Below are 20,341 nucleotides of genomic sequence, written 5' to 3'. Positions count from 1 at the left end.
CATAAGTAACCGGATCAGAGTAACATTAAGTACAGTCCGCAGCACTGTGAGTGCAGACGTCGATGTGTCCCATTATCATTCATATCATATCACATCATAATGTATCATATATTTCCTTATTTGAGTCAGCTTCTTGAGCCGTATCTGGCCGTGCAACACTCACAGTGTCACATACTGTATGCAGAAGTATTATTTTAAGCAACACATTAAGTTGACGAAACACTCGAGTCAAATGTAATTAAAGTCAGATCGTGTCTTGGACGGGGCAGTGATTTCATAAACCTGTTAATGTACGCATTCAAACGCTTTTTCTTTTACCAGCTGTATTCACCTTGCAGGTGCAGCTATGTGGCTTTTATCCTGGATAAAGTGTTTAAGTCATGGATGTTTAAAGTTTAACTTCTTCATATTTGACTAATATTAAAGTTCACTTTTCATTCAGGAAGTATGACGCTGCGCTGTCAGTACGCTTGTCCATGTTTGTGATTGGTCGAATGCTCCAAATACCACCCCTTTCATGTGAACGCGCACCTAACTAGATAGGACACGGCTGGCTTGAGCGATCCACCTGATATCCAGCGTCGTAGTAGTTTAGCCAGAGCGCGTATGTTTTGGATTGGGCCAACCGGCTAACTCAAACATATCCAGGTTAGGAAAATCCGGCTTCGTAGTACAGGCCTCTGATCTGCAGAAACTAATGCACAAAAAAAGACCTCCTGCTTAAAATGTAACCTAATAATTTACAACAACAGATAGAACAATATGAGATTTTATCATCTTGACATGGATAACCCATATATAACCATAAGTAAACAATATTATTGAATTATCTCCCAGCCCGACCTATCATGTCACGTTTACACACCGAACAAGGTGTTGAATGACATTCATTTCTACAGCCGATGTCAGCAATTGCTGTTCAACTTCATTAGTTGCTTCCCCGTAATTTGTCTCAGACAGGCATATCACTTAGGGAAATGTAACAGGGAGTAGTAAAATGTGCCCCATAACTTTGCTCTAATCTGTGTATTGTTCCGTTATCAGTTTTAGGAAGTCCCTTCAGTTAAAAATGGCCTGGTCTGTTGCTCCAGCATCGTGGTCTAAAGACTGGGAGCAGGCAGATGGAGCTCTGAGGGATGATGGAGAGGACGGGGGAGTCATGGCCGTCTAGTCTGGGGCCTATCTGCTCTGAGGGGCCTTTTCCCAGTCCAGCCCTGATAACCTGGGGCGACTAGCAAAATACAGGATATGACCCCATAACCCTGCAAGGCAGCAGGGTCGCAATATTGTTTTATTAGGGAAAGACTTCTCTCAGTTCTCAGAAGGCTTTGTGAATGTAGTCAAGACAGAGCTTTGACTTAGTTAAGCCACAAGCTTTAGTTAAAGGTACATTTATATTTAAGAGACAAACTGCACAATACAAAATCACTAACCACATGATCTGCAATTGTAATCGTCATTTGATCAACACTGGCCAGTCGAGTTGACGAGAAATATACTGTTTATTGCATCACACACATCAGCTTAAGTAAAACAAGACAGATAACAGGTTAGTGTTTTATCTTTTTATTTCCCCTCAAATAAATGCACCAGATGTGTATCACATTAGTAATTGATAATGACATTTGTTTGTTTTTCTGTCAAAGCTGAATCTCATTCTCTTTTCTAGAAGACAGGGATTTCTGTGGGAATCCAAACATGGCACAGGTGCAGAAGGGTTTGGGGTTTGTTGGCCTTTGAGTCGGAAACTCTTCTCCCTCCTGTTGATTTGCTGTTGGTTCTCTCCACGGGGCATTTGCCTCTTCAAAATCCCACTGAAAAATACAGAACAGTCAAGATATTATTTTGAAGCATTTTGATGGGTCATAGTTTACAATGCTTAGATAACACTCATACCTTATTAACCATCCCTGTAGCTATTCATTTATTCTGTTATGTCTTAGGACACAATACAAACATATTGTGCTTTAAAGACATCCATATCGGTCGGTTTCTATTTGATTAGCCATCAGACTCTTTCCAAAGCTACCAGACACTACTGACAAAAACACAATATTCATATTTTTGTCATATCTTTCATCATAAAGGCAATCTCACAGCAAGTATTAAAGCAGGATAATATTCTAAATATGGCTTATGTTATGTTGTGTTTTTTTTCGATGGGGCTTTTATTTTTCTTTAAAGTATGGCTATAATACTTTAATCAGCACATCAGCACATTGATTTTCTTTTTCGCCTGCCCTCCTGTCTGATCCTCTAAACTGGGAGTATGTAGACCTTCATCTATTGTAGGTAATAAACAGACTATGGATAGTTACCTCAATCCACCCATAAATCCAAACTATCCCTTTGGGGCCTAAACATTGGTATTTTTTTGGGTGACAGATAATGTCTCAGTGGTTACAGTGTGCTCACACCATCTAAACTACATGCGAGCAGCTAATACAGTCCATTTAGCACTTCTTTGTCTTGCCTTATCATTTCTGGAGTACAGAAATACTTGTGGTTACTTCAGACCCTGATCCTTATCCCATTTAATACTGGTTATTTGTAATGTCCGAGGTCCTTTTTTATGACTCATGTTGTGTAAGAGCATCAGTAAAATGTCAAGAATGCAAAATGCCTAGACTTGCTCACACACACACAGTTAGATCCTGGCCAGCAGGCATCACACAGGAGACCATAAACATCTCCCAAAATAGCAGCGAGGGTAACACTGGCCCCCTATAGACAAGCAACTATTTTGCACTACTTCCTAGGCAGACAGGCCCAACCCAGTGCTGGTCTTTAATCAAATATCCTTTACAGGAGAACAATTGGGCCACAAAGCAAATCTCAAACAATTCTTACCCTTGCTTACACCCCCTCCCCTCACCTCCACCTCAGCGAAAAACTGGCGCTCAGCAGAAATGTGCAAGAAAACAAAGGGCACAATAGACAAGTTGGGTGCAGTGAACTCTGACTGCTCGCTGTATGCAAGAAACACACTGCAAAAACTTGTGTGGTTTTATCATGATCCGCAATTATGGTGATTTCACGAGAAGCAGACAACTTTTGTATTCATGTATACACATCTAAAATTGTTCCCTAGCACTATGATCTGTTTCTTTCTTTCCTCGGCTGGCTTTTTTACAGTTGGGTGACCTCTGCGTTTTATGTAGTGGAAAAGTTTGACAATCAAATATAAAGCGAGAGTTTTCAAAGCGCAGGCTGGAACTCATCTGTATATTTTGTGTTGGAGATTACACATTAGACACTGTGGAAACCAACTTTCCATTAAATCACCAAGTAAACAGCTTCTGTTAATAATAACCAGCAAGTGGAAAACCTGCCAGAAAGGGAGGGGCCAATCTATGAATGTACCTGCTGTCTGTGTTTAGAAAAACCTCAGACTGGTGATGTGTTGATCAGAAAAGATTATCAGATAATATCAGGAGTTTACAGATTGTGTATTATAGCCTCGCAGACTAATGTGAGCTGCACCCAAAACATTGAATATTTAGAAGCTCCTGACATTTTCCGGGAAACAAACCTCCACCAACCATTGAGAGTTTAGATTAGATTAAGGTACAGAGGAGGAGTTTTCACACAGCCAGATACAACTGTACACTCTACCACATACAACATAACCACATAGTACATTTTGAAACCTTTGTTAAAGGCCTCTTACTTCTCTTACATGTACTAAGGGGCATTCGCGTCATTTGCTTTTTCCTGTTTCATAAATGGAATCAAGATGCAATTGTTTGCGCTGACACCATTTGCCTTTGTTTCTGATTAAATTACATCCTCCATAGCTTGGTTTTCCACAGCAGAACAGTAAGGGAGTTTCTCTTGTGGCTCGAGTGCCTGAAAAAGAACAGCCAGTAATTTCACTCTCCCTGCAAACTCAAAACAGTGGAGTTTGGAGCTGTCGTCTCAAACAAGTCTGTTTTTTGCAGTGTAGAAGATGTTTAATTCTGGGCAGATATTGTACGCTGTAGAATAAAGCCACTTTTTTTCACTTCTTCAAATCATCATTGAAATACATACTCTGCTTCTCACAAATATTCTCCTCATAGACTTTTACCCACAAACCCTCACACAAACAGGTGTCTCCAAAGAGTTTGACTCATCAATCCAACAAGAGCATGCTGACTGTTGTCTTCTTAAAAGAACCTCTGATGACTGTCTGGCTTACTTCCCTCAGGGTCACATGTGAAAGCAAAAAGCTTGATGTCCATTAACACAAACTCCTGACCTCTCCTGACAGTTACTTCTTCTTATGACTAAGCTCTGGACGTTTCATTTGCTCAATATAACTTCTAAAATGAATGAGGCATTTCATCTATCTTATCTCAATAGGACAGCCCTTACATACTAAAAGTATATTATCTACAGACACTGGAGGTACAACCGTATTTTTTCCACCCTTTTAGTAGGTCAATTATAATGTTTTGACTTTAACCTCTTTATGAACTTCCGTGCTGTGCTTTGCAGGGAAACCCGTTACATAAGCCCATCTATAAAAAGGCAATACAATTACAGATTCATGAATAACAGCAGTTTACTCGAGGGGGATATTGCACAGCAGTCAAACACCCTGTTGTATTCATTTATGCTGTCGCGGTAGGCATTCAATACTAAGTATTGTCGCCCCCCAGTGGCACATAATGATAATTACACTTAAAAGCTTGGTCGGTCTGAGATTATAAAGGTTTTCAGTATCCACAATTGCTGAAATATTGCAGAAATAATATGGAAATAATATATGTAAAAGTGAAAATTAGAGACTTTTTCCCAAGATTTTCCCTTTTGACAACAGGAAATACCAAATTGAAGTCACTGTCGCACTGCTGGCTGAAATCAAATAATGGGTGAAATATCAGTTTCAGATAACTACAGGCTTAACATTTAATCCAAGGGGTTCAACTTTGCTTATGCAGTTGCTGGCTACTATATTTTGCATTAAATGTAACGCATTTATTTTAGACCTGTGCTCTGACTGAATAGCTTAACCTCTTAAGCCCTGAGCCAGTTTTTCAGGTCTCAGGCTCGAAAATGACATTCCCAGAACAAATGACCATATCTTCCCTTCTAAAAGGGTTACATTAATAATCTTTATTCTCAAAGTAATGATAAACCTGTGAGTTGGATGTAGAAAAGTCAGAATCAATATAGATGTTTTTTATTTTAAAGAAAATTCAGATTTTACATAGTAAAAAACTGTAAATTATAGTGTCCGTCCAAAAATAATGTTTTACTTATAGTGAAAACTACTCTTGGATGATGGGTTAGTAGACTAAAAGCTTTAGGAATCCAAAGTACAACATATAATAAGTACCCTGTATCAAGATTGATGCAAAACAAGTGAAATTTGACCTTTTTAGAGAGATTTAGCCAAAAACCCCCACTTCTGGGGTCATTTGGGTGGATTTGACCTATCTCTGGCCCCCCTTGGTCGATTTTGATGAATGAAAGCTCTTTATAACCGCTAGAGCCAATGGAATCGAGGGAAAGTTATATACACACCAACACGTTAACAAATAAGGAGTGAGAGTGACGCGTTACCAAAACCGGAAGCTGCATACACTCTGGTGGCTACCATTAGCAGCTAACTTTTCCGCTCCGATTTTTACATAAAAAATGGAATTATGGATTATAAATAATTTCTTCAAAGGCACAGGTACATTATCAACCTATGGATCAACAGTTGTAGACCTTTTTTTTTTTCGTTTTAATGCCATTGAACACGTCTTTTGACCTAATTGACAGCTACGGTGAGACGATCTGCCGTAAAACCTCCGTAAAGGTACGTGTTGTGATGTCTGTGTTTGCTTCCCCTGTCACAAGTTCGGCTCGCTCAGTGATGATACTATACCTAAATAATCAGTGGAGTCTCAGCTTTAATAGGCTATATTGTATGTGCAGCTACGATAAGTAATAAGGGTATCTTTATCTTGAATTGTGTGCCGCAGTGCGTTAGAATTTTTTCGCTCAGGGGTCATTTAGACGCTTCTTATGAGACTTGTGTTTTGTTTTGGTAAAAATGGTTCATATCTTCAGTTAGCTGAGATTCTTCCCGTTAATCTGGTGCTACACATTAATAGTTTCATAAATGTTAAGAAGCCCTGAGACATTATCTTGAAAACAAAAAGGTGGGAGGGGTCCAATGGGGGGACCACCGTGCTTAAGAGGTTAAAGTTTGTAAGAAGATGTCATACTGCTCACCAACAGGGCTACACAGGGCTCCAACCCACCTCCAGGTCAGAGCTGACCAGGGAAGACTCACAGGATGTATCTGAGGAGTAGAAACAGTCACCTCCGATCACTCGCAGCGTCCTGTTGAGAGGCAGGTCCTTCACCTCGGACAACGCCACTTTCTGAAGGCAGGTCTGCAAAACAAAAATAAATATATTCCAATGCAAGAATTGACCGGTGATGGAGGTGCAAAACAATGTAAGTGAGCTTGCAATCTGTTCCACACCAGATTATTCGCTTACTTTTTCCGCAGGATGAAGACTGACATCCATATAACCACCCATCTCAGTCATCCTCTGGACAGGATTTGTCTTTGAAAAAAGTTGTAGAGAATTATGCTCAAACTAGAAAACAGCACTGGCATTGATATTATAAAACTGACTCATGCACATCCACACAATTAATGAGTAGAATGAGTAGAAAACATCTTATTGTCATTGTTTATATAAAACAATCAGTTCAGAAGTCTTGTATTGTTGTTAAACATACTTTAGTCCTTGCTGAAGAATGAACTTGCTGTTTTCTTTGTCTCTTCATGACAGCGTTATCCTCAGTCGGGATGCCTGATCCTCCTAAAAGGTTTTCTCTGTCTGGAGAAAAATGTACAAGCTGCCGTGTTGTTCCTCTCTTCCACCAGTGGATGACAAGAATCTGATGTTAGATTAAAGGTCAACAGATTCCAACTGGTTGAAAAACCATACAATTCACATACATTCAAGCATTTCAAGACATCATAAATATTGTGAATCCTACCAGAAACCCTTTGCAACACTGTTCCCAATGTCCTGGTTAAAACCTTTTCAGGAGTGTTACGCTGGAGTGTAGCCCTGAGCTAAACGGAACGTTTTTCCACATTTCTGCACAAACCTAACACTTCCAATTTCTTTAATAGCGTTATTTCTCTTCTATTTTATATTGTTGATTATTAAGTGCTCCTTCACTTTTAAATAAAAGTTGTTTGATTTGTTTTCCTTGTATGTGAAAACCTACAGACTGATTGTGAGCAAGTAGTATGTAATCACACTTTGATTTATGAGGATACAAGAAGGTCCAGGGTGATGCAGCATATCGCTGACAGCAGCCACGGCATGACTCTTAAAATAAACCCAAACCGAGTGCTGTAGAGGAGTATGGCCGCAGCGTACAGGGCACTAGCCAGGGAGCACAGGAGCCCAGAGAAGATGTGGGCACAGGTCAACATCTCTCCTCTGTACTAAAGGGAGAAAGTTTGAAAGAGATGTAATACTGGGACCAATTTTGTGAATGCAAGAGAAAGGTGCTCTGACATCTTGTGTACTGTCACTTACTGTTCTACAGAGGGCAGGGAACCTGGAGGTACAGGCGATGACAGAAGACAGCAGGCCCAGTATGTAACCCAAGATTTCAGTGTTGTCCTGATGGGACAGTTTTAGGTTGTTATTTTGTAAAAAGCAATACAAGGAAAGGATATTTAGATTTTAATAAGCTGTGGTGAAGAGCGTGAACATGAGTGTGAGTAAAAGGTTAATGGTCAAATGAATACACTAGCAAATGTGTTCAGTACAGTCTTCCAGTCACTACAACTGTTAACATATTTGAGCAACACAGTCTCACTCCCTGATAGTCCAATAGCGACGCTTGGTCAGGGTCCTTTGGCGTGCAGTTGTGACGCGCCGAGTCTCCTTCAGCTTCATAAACGGACGCAAAGAGCTTTCAATGTATTCCCATGAGCGGCGGTATTTGACGCTCAGGGAAGCACCGCATCGGTCCATGTCGGCGGCAGTTAAAGGCAATGTGAGCGTCCATTCCCATTGGATAACGGAGAATTTTACAGCCGGAAGTAAGTATTCTCCTTACTGTCGATTGATTTTACAGTGATTGTTTTAAATTAAACTCACTCTCCGTCGCAATTAATAACTCAGCTTTTCTATAGGGTCAAATTAATATATTTTCTAAACCGTCTCTGTACTGTAGCTCTCACTATGTATGTGCTCAACTTCATTACTACGAGGCGGCGGTCTATAGCCGAATCACAACCCCACCTTCACTCATGTCACATTGACATTGTGTCACGTGAGCTAAAAGGATGGTGCCTGTAGCAGCTGAACGCCCAGCAGGGCAGCGAAAAGAAAGAAAAAGGAAGAGAGAGTGGCGGCTGCATTAAAACATTTCCCAACAATAAATAGCTTTTTTTTTTTTAAAAGCTAAAAATTACGAATTAGGCCAGCAACCACAAGGAACAGTCACGGAGCCTGAGGATGTTGTTGAGCTAGCGTGCAATGTTAGGATTTTGATGAACTTGTCACAGACTTTGCAAAGAAAAGGGCAAGGAAGAAACACTTCTAAAAGGTAAGATCCACTAGTGATGTGTCGGTCGCGAACGAGCCGGCTCTTTTAAGTGACTGACGGGAGCCGGCTCGCGCCCGCGAACGAGCCGTTTTTTTTGTTGTTATTTTGTTGTTGTTAAGTAATACAAGACAGAATGATATGATGATCTCCGCGCTACAGCTGCTCCGTGCATGCATGCAGTGACATGTAATATCCAAGGATTAGAGACTGTTGGATGCTGCTGTTTTGAGCATTGCAATACATTTATTTTTATTATGTTTTTTTATGATTAGAGACGGTTGGATGCTGCTGTACTGAGCATTGCAATATATTTATTTTCACTATGTTATTTATTTATGATTATCCTTGGGCTCAGCAAAGATTTGATGTCAGCTGTTGCTGTCTTTTTTTCTATAGTTACTACTGAAATAGAGCCCTGCTGTTTTGTCAGGGCCTTTTCTTTAAATATAATTTTAAAATGTCGATACAGTAGCCCCTTTTTTAAAATGTCTATGCTTAAGTTTTTATCTCAATCTCAATCTTTATTTATTTATATAGCACATTTAAAACAACCTTCAGTTGACCAAAGAGCTTTACAGGCAATAAATATTAAATAACACAATGGGAGTACAATAATAAAACAATAATTAAAAACATGATAAAAAGCACAATAACTAGAAAAATATTTTTAAAAAAACACATACAAATGTAAAAATGTAATTTTCAACTAGTATTAAAAGCCAGTGCAAAGAGGTGAGTTTTTAGCTCAGATTTAAAAAGTTCAATAGACTCAGCAGTCCGGATATGTACTGGGAGGCTGTTCCACAGTCTGGGAGCTGCAACACTGAAAGCCCTGTCACCTCGGGTTTTGTTATACAGTAGGTGTTGCTATCTGCTTTGTGTAGCGTGGTTCTACAAGCAAGTCTGTGCATTCATTGGGTGGTATCAGAGAGATACAAGGGTCTGTAAATGCAATGAAAACAATTGGCCACAGCAAATAATTGATATTAAACATGTAATTTTTACTTTTGAATACTTCAGTACAAAGGATGTATTGAATAATTTAAGTGATATGTGTACACATATAAATCATTAGTCAAAACAGGGCTACATTTGATTGAATTATAAAGGTATAATATGTGGTAAACTGAAGAGCCGTTTGGGAGCCGAGCCAAATGATCCGGCTCACCAAGAAGGGCCGGAATTCCCATCACACACACACACACACACACACACACACACACACACACACACACACACACACACACACACACACACACACACACACACACACACACACACACACACACACACACACACACACACACACACACACACACACACACACACACACACACACACACACACACACACACACACACACACACACACACACACACACACACACACACACACACACACACACACACACACACACACACACACACACACACACACACACACACACACACACACACACACACACACACACACACACACACACACACACACACACACACACACACACACACACACACACACACACACACACACACACACACACACACACACACACACACACACACACACACAGCTCTGAAGTTTTGAGTGATATTACCTAGGTCTTCTTGAGCCATACACTGTCTTGAGATCTTATCCATTGTATACTTGTCTTGTGATTTTTGACTGAGAGGGCAAAAGGCTAGACCTACTTTGGTTGAACTATGTAGCTGCGTCCCTGCTTTTGACAAATAGGTGTGCGATTGACATTCCAGATTGAATGACAATGTAAAATATTGTTCATGTTGGGTAGGCGTGTTGTTACGTGTTGGAACGTGGGTTGAGGGGCCCTGAGCTCAGTGCCCAGGGGCCCCTGGAGGTACTAATACGGCCTTGCCCACACCCACTCGATCGGCGATCGGCCGATACTGATTCCGGCGATCGGCCCCAAAATTGGCGATCGGAGCATCCCTAACAAAAATTGTGGAAGTACTGTCACTTACTTTTGCAGACACCAAAATACATGACGTTGACCTACAGTAATACTCACATTCATTATATATGTTGAATAAATAGAGATTGTCTTTGCAATGGTACTAAATAAATACGTGTTATATATAAATATATGTTTTATTAATAAATTGCAATTTATTTAAAATGCCAAGTTCAAGGAACTGCCTTGTCACTTTGATCATACATGGAAGTGGAGCCTATAGTTTTCATTTAAAAGATTTATTTTTCAATAAATAAATCTCAGTCACATTTACATAACATACATTAAATATAACACTGAAAGTCAAAAAAACGCAAATTATTATTAATAATATCAAATAAATGTCAGTCACCCAAAATTACGTCATTGGTGTTACTGCTACACAAAACGCTTTTATTTTTGAAATAATGTACTGTCTCTGAAGAGCTTCCTGTAACAAGAGATCATTTGAGGCAGTGCAGTGGATAGGGTAAGTCAGATACTTCTTACTTTGTTTGTTAAAGATGTCATTTTATCTTCAAATTTTACGTGCAGCTTTTAAGTCTGTCATTAGTGTTACACATTTCATAGCCCTAGGGGTGAACATTTGAACGGGGAAATGTATTGCATTGAAGAGTTAAACAATTTTGATATTGACTGAAGCCATGTGGTCTGACACATGTTAAAATGGTAGTGTTTTCTCCAAATTGTCACTGGTGTTACTGTCACTGGTGTTACTCTTCTTCCTGGTAACACCAGTAACACCAGTGACGTTCCTATATAAATAAGCTTTGTATAATGTATAAAAATACTTTAAGCTCTACTTGTTGTGGATTCATCAAGTTAAGAAGTTAGTTATTGCTATTCAACAGGTTTTAGATGTGTAACAAGGAATGCATTTCAGCAGATTTGTATCACCCAGATTCCACCTTTTCTGTAGAATGACTCATTTGTATATGGAAATACACTAGTGCTGCAATAATTGTTTATTGCGATTTGCAAAATCGTTAAAGTAATCTTCCATGCAAAAATGGAAGAAACTGCCATCTGCTCCCTAAATATCAGAGTTATGCTACCTTTGTCAGTTTAAATCATGATAAAGTAAATATATCTGAGTTTTGGACTGACAAAACAAGACATTTAATGACATTACATTATATTTGAGAAACTGGGATGTTTCACAATGTAACAAACAATCACACAACAAATGATTGTTAGTTGCACTGTGCAATGGGTTGTACAATTACAACTAGCCAGCATGGTGGTGTGTTCTTACTTGGAAGGTGGCATGCAGCAGCTTCCTCCCGCTGAGATGCCCGTCTACAGGGTGGTGTGAGTCCCTGGACTTCAGAAAACCACCAGCAACCACCATCAGTACACACACTGCCAGGAGGTGCTGCCTCCTCCGCCCCCTTATCATCCTCAGCCTCTTTTCTGAGAAAGAACACAGACACAAGAGGAGATGTTTGCATTTGGACTCAGTTCTAACACAGTCTATTCATGTCTTTGGTTATCTGTAGAGTTTCTCTGATAAGTCTCCTAACTGTTTTGCCTAAAAGGTGTGGGCCTGGGTATTAGTACTACCTTACTCCACTCTGTTTGAATGCTGAACAGTGTCTGGGAATGATAAAGTTTGCATTATTGTTGAGATTAGGCATTTCTCTTAACGTACCTGCCTTTGAGTTCCAGCACAGGAGTACAGGTAAGCAGCAAGAAATAAAACCGATACCATCCATAGCAGCAGCAAAAGCACCCAAAACAATCTAAACAAGGGAGCAACACATTATTATTATCACCAGTGCATGGAAAATATCTTAAAATGTATGGTAACTTAAGTATTTTACCTGAATATGAAGCTGTCTGGACAGAATGGCTCCACTTGTGCTACACAGGTTACCGAGGAGGCTGTAGAGGAGAATGATGCTTTCTCCCGGATTTTTCCCGCGAAATGTGCACCTCTGATACACGAGCCTTAAAGAGTTAACAGGGTTTTAATGGTAGAACATTTTAACATTAAAATAACTAGAACAAGTGCAATAATTACTTACAGAATGCATGACAGCAGTAGAAGCAGCGCAGATAGAGAGCTCAGGCCGATGGGGACGCAAAGTTTGTCAGCGCCATGAGAGAAACAGGTGGTGACTGCATCGACGCAAAATTCAACCAAATTGAAGAGAACAAAGTTTGGATTTCCTCCTGTCTGACCGTCTACGGTCAATATACGCGGTTCCATATTGATTTCAAATAGGTTTACATCTTCTGTTACTAGAAAACAAATAATCCATGCAGCACCTGTTCAGCCATGCAGCCGCCTGACGCACAGTGACCTGTTTATTTTGGGGAGGAGTTCACCTGGCTGATAGACACCTTACAGAATACTGGAGGTTGTGGAAAAGTACCTACAGAAGTATCACTTTAGGAAGACCAATCAAACAAAGCTTGAGTTTATCATTTAGTTGGAGATCAACCTGTCATTATTATATTATGTGATCCTAGTTCTTCCTTTTAACATTAGCTTGTGTTTGAAGAGTCATGGCCTGTTGTCATCAATATGCTAATGTGGGTGCTAAATTAAAAACATAACCTCTAAAACATACAAATAAACTCTAGATGTTTCAGGTTTGTTAGCTTTTTATTTTCCAACAATCAATTCAACACTTCTGCACATTTTTTAATTTCATGAGTTTAGGTCAACTTAAGGTGGGGTAGGTAATTTTGGAGAAACCAGCTCGAGTGCTCTAGAATTTGAAAATACACAGACGGAAAAAGACTACCACTTCCTTACAGAGCCCCTCCTCCAACACACGAACGCGCACATGACCAATGAGGGCACGAGATAAGTTTGTGCACAGATGGAAGGCTGACAGACAGGTAGGCCATCCAGTTATTTTAGCCGGGCCGGCTAAAATGATTGGTCGTGCTTTTTACAGTACTACGGCTTCCACAGATGAAATTTCTTTATGGAATTTTTGTCAAAGCACTTAAGATATTCATTGCTATCGGGATGTTAAGAGCATTCCATGGAATATAACACAAAGTGTATCTCGAGCCGGTTTCTCAAACGTGCCTACCCCACCTTTAATACTCAACACAAGAGATGATCCTTTTAACGTTAGTCATTTCATTAAATGCGGATATTAAAATACTTATTTGTGAACATTTGTATACTACTAAACTGCAGTGAATATAGATTAACCCCCAATATGAATCCATAAGCCCTTGTAGGTTAAGAAGTATTTTCCAAATATTGCACTGGGAAGCATTCAATAGATAACCTTGTGGAAATGATTAAAGAATTGAAACATGAACAATTTGATTTATTTGGTTTACTATTTGAGTTACATTTATCACAACTGTATATGGATAAATGCAGTATCAGATATACAATCATTTACTTGGGTAATAAAGACTTTGTGATGAGTGTTTCTGAAATGTCTTCGAAATACAAAAATCTGGTTCAATCTCTTGTAAAATCCCAATTTAAGTGATGTTGAGTCCCTTTCCAAACACTGTGGTGAGATCTGTTAAACAACTACTGGTTCATATGATGGAATGCATTTCACCAATATGTTCTTAACAGATTATGCATCTCAGTAGTTAACATAGACTGTCTTACATTTCCATACTCAAAGAATTAAAGGGCCTTCATCTACCGTCAGATACTGCTCAGCATTAATTCCTTTGGAATCACATCATGTGAACTGCAGTTAAGGGTTTTTACATTCCCAATGAAATGATCTGTAATTAAAAGTGGTCAGGCCTCGAGATGCCTGTTAAGACGCCGTACTTTCTCCTTCTTGTTCCTATTGCCGTGTTTTTTCCAGGGTTTTCCCTCCCTCACATCGGTTCCAGGTTTTGGCGCAGGGACAGGTCCGCAGCCGGGCTTGTAGCCCATTACAGACTGAACCCCCTTAGAGAGCGCCCGCACATTTGCCTGGAGATGGAGATCAATAACCATTAGTTTCACTTTTTTTTTTCCACGTCACAATATGGAGGCATTTTCTTACTAACACAAAGACTGTATACGAGCTGTACCTGATGGAAGAAGTTTTTGTCAACCACATTTTCAATCCTCCTGACTTTGTTGTGGCTCGTTGATGTGGAGGAGAATTCACTGAAGTCTACGTCTGTTTTCAGGAACTCGCTGTGCTGCGGCTGGAAGTCTTCAGGATTAATGTGTGGAGGAGGATGGCAGTACCGAAGCTTTCCCTGCAAGGAGTCAACATTGTTAGGAAAAAGGGTCAATTCAGGATGCACATATTTAAAATTGCAATAATGCAAGACAGCTACTCCATTCTGCAGCAAACTGGTCCCAACAAGGGCTGTATCTTTTTTTAAACACAAAGCAGAAGATTTCAGTGGTATCACAATTATTATAGGTGATGCTGCAGGTGGGTGTAAAATGTATGTGGCAAACAGTAAATCAAAAGGGAAAGTTCACCCCAACCAAAATATGTTTTTCTCTTACCCGTAGTGCTACTTAATAATATAGATGGTTTTGGGTGAGCTGTAGTGTGTTGGGGATATCAGGCATAAAGATATCCGCCTTCTTCTCAACATAATGGAAATGGAAAGCTTTTGATGCTTAAAGTGCCAAAAATAAACATTTAAAAAACTCAACAGCAACCCAATAACTCAACATCATCAACAGACATTGTTGTGAGCAGTTTCATGTTGGAACTATTATCTTCTAGGCATTACATGTTGCTTTTAAAAAGACCATCTACAGATTTGGATAGGTTGATAAAAACCAACCAACAGAATAGCTTACGTTGACAAAATCCTTCAGGATGTACCGGGCTGATCTGGACTGATCAGGCTGTCCATGCGCCGTCATGAAGCCTCTCATGTCTGTAACAGAGGGAAACATAATTATAATTATTATTCTGATTTTATGTAATTGCAGAGTTTATAATAACACAAGTCTATGAAATCAATTGTAATATTTGATAGAAAAGATGAAGTACATGGGTGACTATCACAGCTCATCTTCATACAGCACTGCCTTGGCCTGTTGTTTATTTATTCTCTATAAAAACATAATGAATATCTGGGAGTCTCACATCCATAAGCCATGAGCAGCTCCTCAGAGGAGGGGAACCGGTCGGGGTCTTCGTCCTCTCGCGGTCGGATGATGTTGAAGCCGTAGATTCCTTCTAACACATGCCGAGGGATTGCTTGACATATGTGAAAAAACTGTCAAGGACTTTAACAAAACCAAAGAAAGTCTTAAAGTTGGACACACTGTGAGCTTCATGATGTTGAAGATTCTAGGTATATTATTCTAAACACCAACATATTGTTTAATTTTTGTTTCCATCACAGTAAATAGAAATTACTGTTCACACAGTAGGCTCCACCATGAGGTTATTTCATGTAGTAGATTATTTATTTATTCATTAAATAGCCCAAAAACGTGCTATATTGGGATTTATATAGATATCAGTGTTTTAAATTAGCTATATTATGATAGAAGATTTTGAACATTTTACCCCTCCCTAAGTACGCTAGGTTTTTGTCATCAGAACATTACCTACTTTAATACACTACATACTCCAGACAATAACTACATCTTGCTTTTTTTTTTAAACACCAATTTTCCAATTAACTTCTTTAGTTACTGCGAGTTCCAACTCAATTCCCATCATGAGAATTTGTTATAAGCTCAACATATAGCACATGTAATGCTCATCAACACTTTGTTTCCTCAAAGAAAAAGCTGCAAGTGGATTCTGCAGGTGCTGCGCCACTATCACAAAAAGGATATATGTGAAATTGCAGGGACGTGATCTCTCATCTGGTCGATGGGCAGGATGCCAGAGCAGATCATCTCAGCTTTAGTAGAAACAAAGGAGGGCAGGGTCAGACCCGGGCAGTCACAGAGGCACAGGCCCGGCTCCACAAACAGAGTCTGTTAGACAAGAAAGGCAAAACAACCGTCATTAAACTTTCTCTAAATGAATGACTGAATTAATATTAATAGGTTTAAATATTAGTCTTGTACCTGAAAGTGCTTCGTGTGTCCAGGAGTCGCTGAGACGGAAACCTTCTTGTTCCTGAAGATGGTGTTGATTGTGGAGCTCTTTCCCACATTCGGATATCCAACCTGTTGAATTCATACATATAGTCAATGATATAGTCAATCATAAAACTCATAGGGTGACGTTATTACAGCATTTGTTAAACGAATAATTCCTTCACAGAATCAACCATTTATATATGAATTAATGGCCTCTGCAATTTAAAGGATTCAAGGTCTTACGGGGACGTGAACAAAAATATTTGTTCACACACCAATGTGGATAATTCGTCTGAAACATTTCACTCACCAGTCCCACTGTCAGTTCTCCTTCTCTGCACCTGGTTGCGTTGTGAACAGACTTAAACATGGCCAGCAGCTCGTCCTTATGCAGCAGGCGGCTTGAGTTGTGGAAGGCGGATTTACTGGATGAACCGGCAGTGTCTTCCTCTTCTTCATCTTCTGAGCAGGTGTTCCAGTCCTCCGCCTGTACAGTTATCTTTTCCCGCTGATCTTCATCTGTACCACTCTCTTCTACCTCATCATCCTCCTCCTCCTCACCGGCTGTCTTCATCTCCTCCTCTCCCGCAGCCCCTTTCTGGGTAAAGTTTTCATTGTCTGGCCCGTCTTCCTCTTCGTCACTCTCTTCAATCTCTTCAATCTCTAGAGCCTCCACTTCAAGGCCCTATGAGAAGTTTTGCATGTTAATACAGAGTTTAAGGCTGAAATTACTTTATCAATTAATCTGCATTTTTTTTTCTAGATTAAATTAAAGTGTCCATCACAGTTTCTCTGCAACCCTTAAATGCTTTTTGTGTCACTCAAAATCCCAAAGATATTTGAACAGTGATGACAAAAAAACAGAAACTGATAACATTGAGCTTCCCAAGACAAGGATCTACACCATTAGTTGCTCCCAATAATTGTAAATGAATGCATTCAAATAAACAGGTGACGTTCAGGGTAGATATTCTGAAAGCTCCTCACCTTCTCCTCTGCCTCCAGTCTCTCGTTCTCAGCCAGGGCCGACCAGAACACTGCCCTCAGCCCTTGTTTCTGGAAGTATGTGGCCCAGGCTCGCCTCTGCTGTCTGGTCAGCAGGTCGGCCTTATTCACCAGCACCATGTTCACCTTATGCTCTGACACTTCCTTTACATACAACTCCTGGGAACACAACAACAGAAAAGTGTCATATGTTTAGTTCACCTTTGTACAGTATTTCCCGTCTGTTTAATTTATTTCAATTATTAGAGTATACAATTTGTACAAATTTAAGAGATAGAGACAAACAAATCAACATGAAAGATAACAGCTTAAAATAAATCAAACTCTTCAAGAGAAGTATAAAAGAACAGAAACCCAGTATTTAGAATGTGTATCTTAAAGCAGAGACAACTGTCATTGAAAAACGTATTTAGTCACAGTTAAGAGTCACTTACCAAGTCAGAACTTCTGAACAGCAAAGGATTTCTGCCATCAACAATCTGAACAACGACGTCACTGCAAGAAAAAACAAAAACTGTTGTGCCTTACGTTTTAAACAAGTGAAACAAATTCCTCATTGAAGACAGAATAAAGCTAACAGTTGTACACAGCTCTTGTTTTTGTACCTCCTCTCGATCACTCTCCACAGTTGTCTCCAGAACTCCAGGTTCCTCTCAAATGGGGTGAGAAATAGCTTCTGCTCCTCTTCGAGACTTTAGGGGAAACACTTGACGTTAGATTGGTCAATCTAATAATCAAATAGTTATATAACCACATATAACACATGCTGTATGGACAGCTTTTGTACACCATTTCTTAAACAATAAACATGAAACCACAACACTACTGTTTATAAAAAAACAATAATTGTTAGAGCAAATGTGACAGAGTTATCAGAATATTACACACTGTGCAAGCTTTCGTCTCCACTCCAAGAAGCTGTCTTTCTCCGCTTGTTGAAGTACTTCAGCACTGGTGTCTTCATCCCAGTGGGGGCTTTAAATTGGGAGAGAGATATCACAACATGTTATTATGACAAAAGCTAAAGGTATCCCTAAAAATAATGTAGAAGAATGTTCTACGTACCGTCGAGGAATTCTGAGGAAATGCTTGTTTTCTTCATGAAGCTGCTTCAGCCTAATTCTCTCCTCAGATGTTATTAAGCCTGCTCTTGCTTCCGCTGGCACAAACTTGATGTTGAGTTTCTCTAAGAAAATAAAGCAAGAAATAAACATCAATGGCATCATAAGGCAAAGAAGCAGTGGATAACACAGGGACAGTTAAAGGTAGGGTAGGGTAGGTAAGTTTGAGAAACCGGCTCGAGATACACTTTTTGTTATGCACTCAATGAATCAACATGACAATGAATCTTGAATCCAGAAACATTTAATCAATGAAGCTCTGAGGCTTAAGCAGTGAGGCACACTGTGACTGCCTAGGCATGTGCTCAATAAGACTAAGTGACATGAGCAATAAGTCCATTTAAACAACTGTACATTTGGTTTGAGGGCATTTAATTAACTATTTAATCTGGGTGCAGCTCGAAATAATACAACAACTGTGTCTAGAATGGCATATATTGTACTAAGTACGATGCTTATTGAGTACAAATTATTGACAGTCTGTGACCACAACACACATCCGAAGAACACATACGTTTAGTGAGGTATTACTAACCTGCAACAAACTCCGTTCCTGCCAACTCTGCAGTGGCCAGAAAATCATCCATTGAACTCTGTTCTGTCACCGACTGCAGGTTCAGCCGACCCCAGTCATAGCCATCATTCAGCTCACTTGTGTGGATCTGCAAAGGGTCAAATAAGGGCTTCATTAATAACAAACCTCACATAGTCAAGGATTACAGTGAGTACTTAAGAAAAAAAAGTATACGGTGTTCTGCCCTAACATTACTTAGGATGTTTTTTGTTTGCTCACTTTATTTAACATTGATTTAACCAAGCGAGTCATTAAAAAAAGAAAAAAAGGCAAAGGTAGAAATGTAGCAGGCACACGTCAAACCATTTCCAACAGACCCTATACTTACATACAATCGCATGTAACGAAAGATATTACATTAACATAATGCAGTCTGAAAACAAGCTTCGGGCAGGTACAGTAGCTAGCAGACAACAGCATCAGAAAATAGAGCAGCTTCAAAAGTGTTTATAACAGCAGCAGCATGAGCACACTATGCATGTGGCCACAGTAACAAGCAAACAGACAAGGTTAGGGAATATAATGTCTAATTTATCTCCATGCCGAATTGTTCACAGGAGCATATTTATTACGAACAGTTGTTTATAGTGGCACTTTACATTGAATATATTCAGAGCAGCGATAAAATAATATTTTCTCAAGGGAGTTTGGCGCAAGCAACTACCCATGTTAGTCAGATCTATTGAGAGCTCACCCGAAACACACATGTTGAGTGGCAGTTCAAACAGCACCGACAGTGAACTTAATAAAATATCACGAACAGCAACATATACAAAATTATTTGATAAAGCACGTGTAATATAAGTTCGTTTTTGCCCTGACATACCCATGAGTCGCCTCTCTTTTTTCCTCGGCCTGCATTCAACCTTTCCTTTATCAGAGTTCGACCCAGTGCTCCTGCTCCTCCTACTTTCTTCTTACCCATACTAACTTCTGATGTTCTGTAATATAATATATAACAAACAAAGCTGTAAATTAAGATATCGGGAAGGTGGAAAATGCTATCTCCGACTAGCTACTGTGCCCCATGTGCACAACGTTGTTGTCGTCAGAACCGGAAGTGGGATAAACCAATCGAGCCTCATACCCTGACTTCAAATACT

The 20,341-nt window shown here is 39.6% G+C and overlaps 2 protein-coding genes across 4 annotated transcripts; both read right to left on the bottom strand.

Moving 5' to 3' along the window:
- Positions 1–1,483: 1,483 nt before the first annotated feature.
- tmem44 (transmembrane protein 44) lies at positions 1,484–12,863 on the bottom strand. Of its 3 annotated transcripts, none has more exons than XM_034146726.1 (10): positions 12,568–12,863; positions 12,364–12,490; positions 12,192–12,282; positions 11,796–11,953; positions 7,548–7,634; positions 7,283–7,453; positions 6,730–6,891; positions 6,483–6,551; positions 6,272–6,374; positions 1,484–1,814 (listed from the first exon to the last, which is right to left on the bottom strand). In XM_034146726.1, the coding sequence occupies exons 1-10, from the start codon at positions 12,750–12,752 to the stop codon at positions 1,804–1,806; spliced, it is 1,164 nt and encodes a 387-aa protein (XP_034002617.1). In that variant the 5' UTR covers positions 12,753–12,863; the 3' UTR covers positions 1,484–1,803. The 3 variants fall into 3 exon arrangements, with proteins under 3 accessions (XP_034002617.1, XP_034002615.1, XP_034002614.1); XM_034146724.1 differs by having other exon boundaries at positions 6,211–6,374; positions 12,568–12,860; XM_034146723.1 differs by having other exon boundaries at positions 1,551–1,814; positions 6,240–6,374; positions 12,568–12,859.
- A 952-nt stretch (positions 12,864–13,815) lies between these two features.
- lsg1 (large 60S subunit nuclear export GTPase 1) lies at positions 13,816–20,281 on the bottom strand. The gene is made up of 14 exons (XM_034146722.1): positions 20,065–20,281; positions 19,200–19,326; positions 18,609–18,729; positions 18,432–18,518; positions 18,149–18,235; positions 17,978–18,038; positions 17,526–17,702; positions 16,849–17,223; positions 16,524–16,625; positions 16,287–16,430; positions 15,583–15,706; positions 15,291–15,370; positions 14,555–14,728; positions 13,816–14,453 (listed from the first exon to the last, which is right to left on the bottom strand). The coding sequence occupies exons 1-14, from the start codon at positions 20,161–20,163 to the stop codon at positions 14,274–14,276; spliced, it is 1,938 nt and encodes a 645-aa protein (XP_034002613.1). The 5' UTR covers positions 20,164–20,281; the 3' UTR covers positions 13,816–14,273.
- Positions 20,282–20,341: the final 60 nt, after the last annotated feature.

This window comes from Trematomus bernacchii, unplaced genomic scaffold, assembly GCF_902827165.1.
Source record: "Trematomus bernacchii unplaced genomic scaffold, fTreBer1.1, whole genome shotgun sequence".
NCBI classification, from domain to species: Eukaryota; Metazoa; Chordata; class Actinopteri; order Perciformes; family Nototheniidae; genus Trematomus; species Trematomus bernacchii.
The sequence above is the reverse complement of the archived record's forward strand: the minus strand, read 5'-3'. Positions and strand labels throughout refer to the sequence as shown.

Coding starts and splice junctions, on each gene's coding strand:
- tmem44 (XM_034146723.1), bottom strand. CDS start 12,752: ATGGAACCGCGTATATTGACCGTAGACGGTCAGACAGGAGGAAATCCA. Junction 12,283..12,363: donor CCAGACAGCTTCATATTCAG/GTAAAATACTTA, acceptor TCCCTTGTTTAG/ATTGTTTTGGGTGCTTTTGC. Junction 7,454..7,547: donor TCCCTGCCCTCTGTAGAACA/GTAAGTGACAGT, acceptor TTCTCCCTTTAG/TACAGAGGAGAGATGTTGAC.
- lsg1 (XM_034146722.1), bottom strand. CDS start 20,163: ATGGGTAAGAAGAAAGTAGGAGGAGCAGGAGCACTGGGTCGAACTCTG. Junction 18,519..18,608: donor TTCCTCAGAATTCCTCGACG/GTACGTAGAACA, acceptor CCCAATTTAAAG/CCCCCACTGGGATGAAGACA. Junction 18,236..18,431: donor TGGAGACGAAAGCTTGCACA/GTGTGTAATATT, acceptor TTTCCCCTAAAG/TCTCGAAGAGGAGCAGAAGC.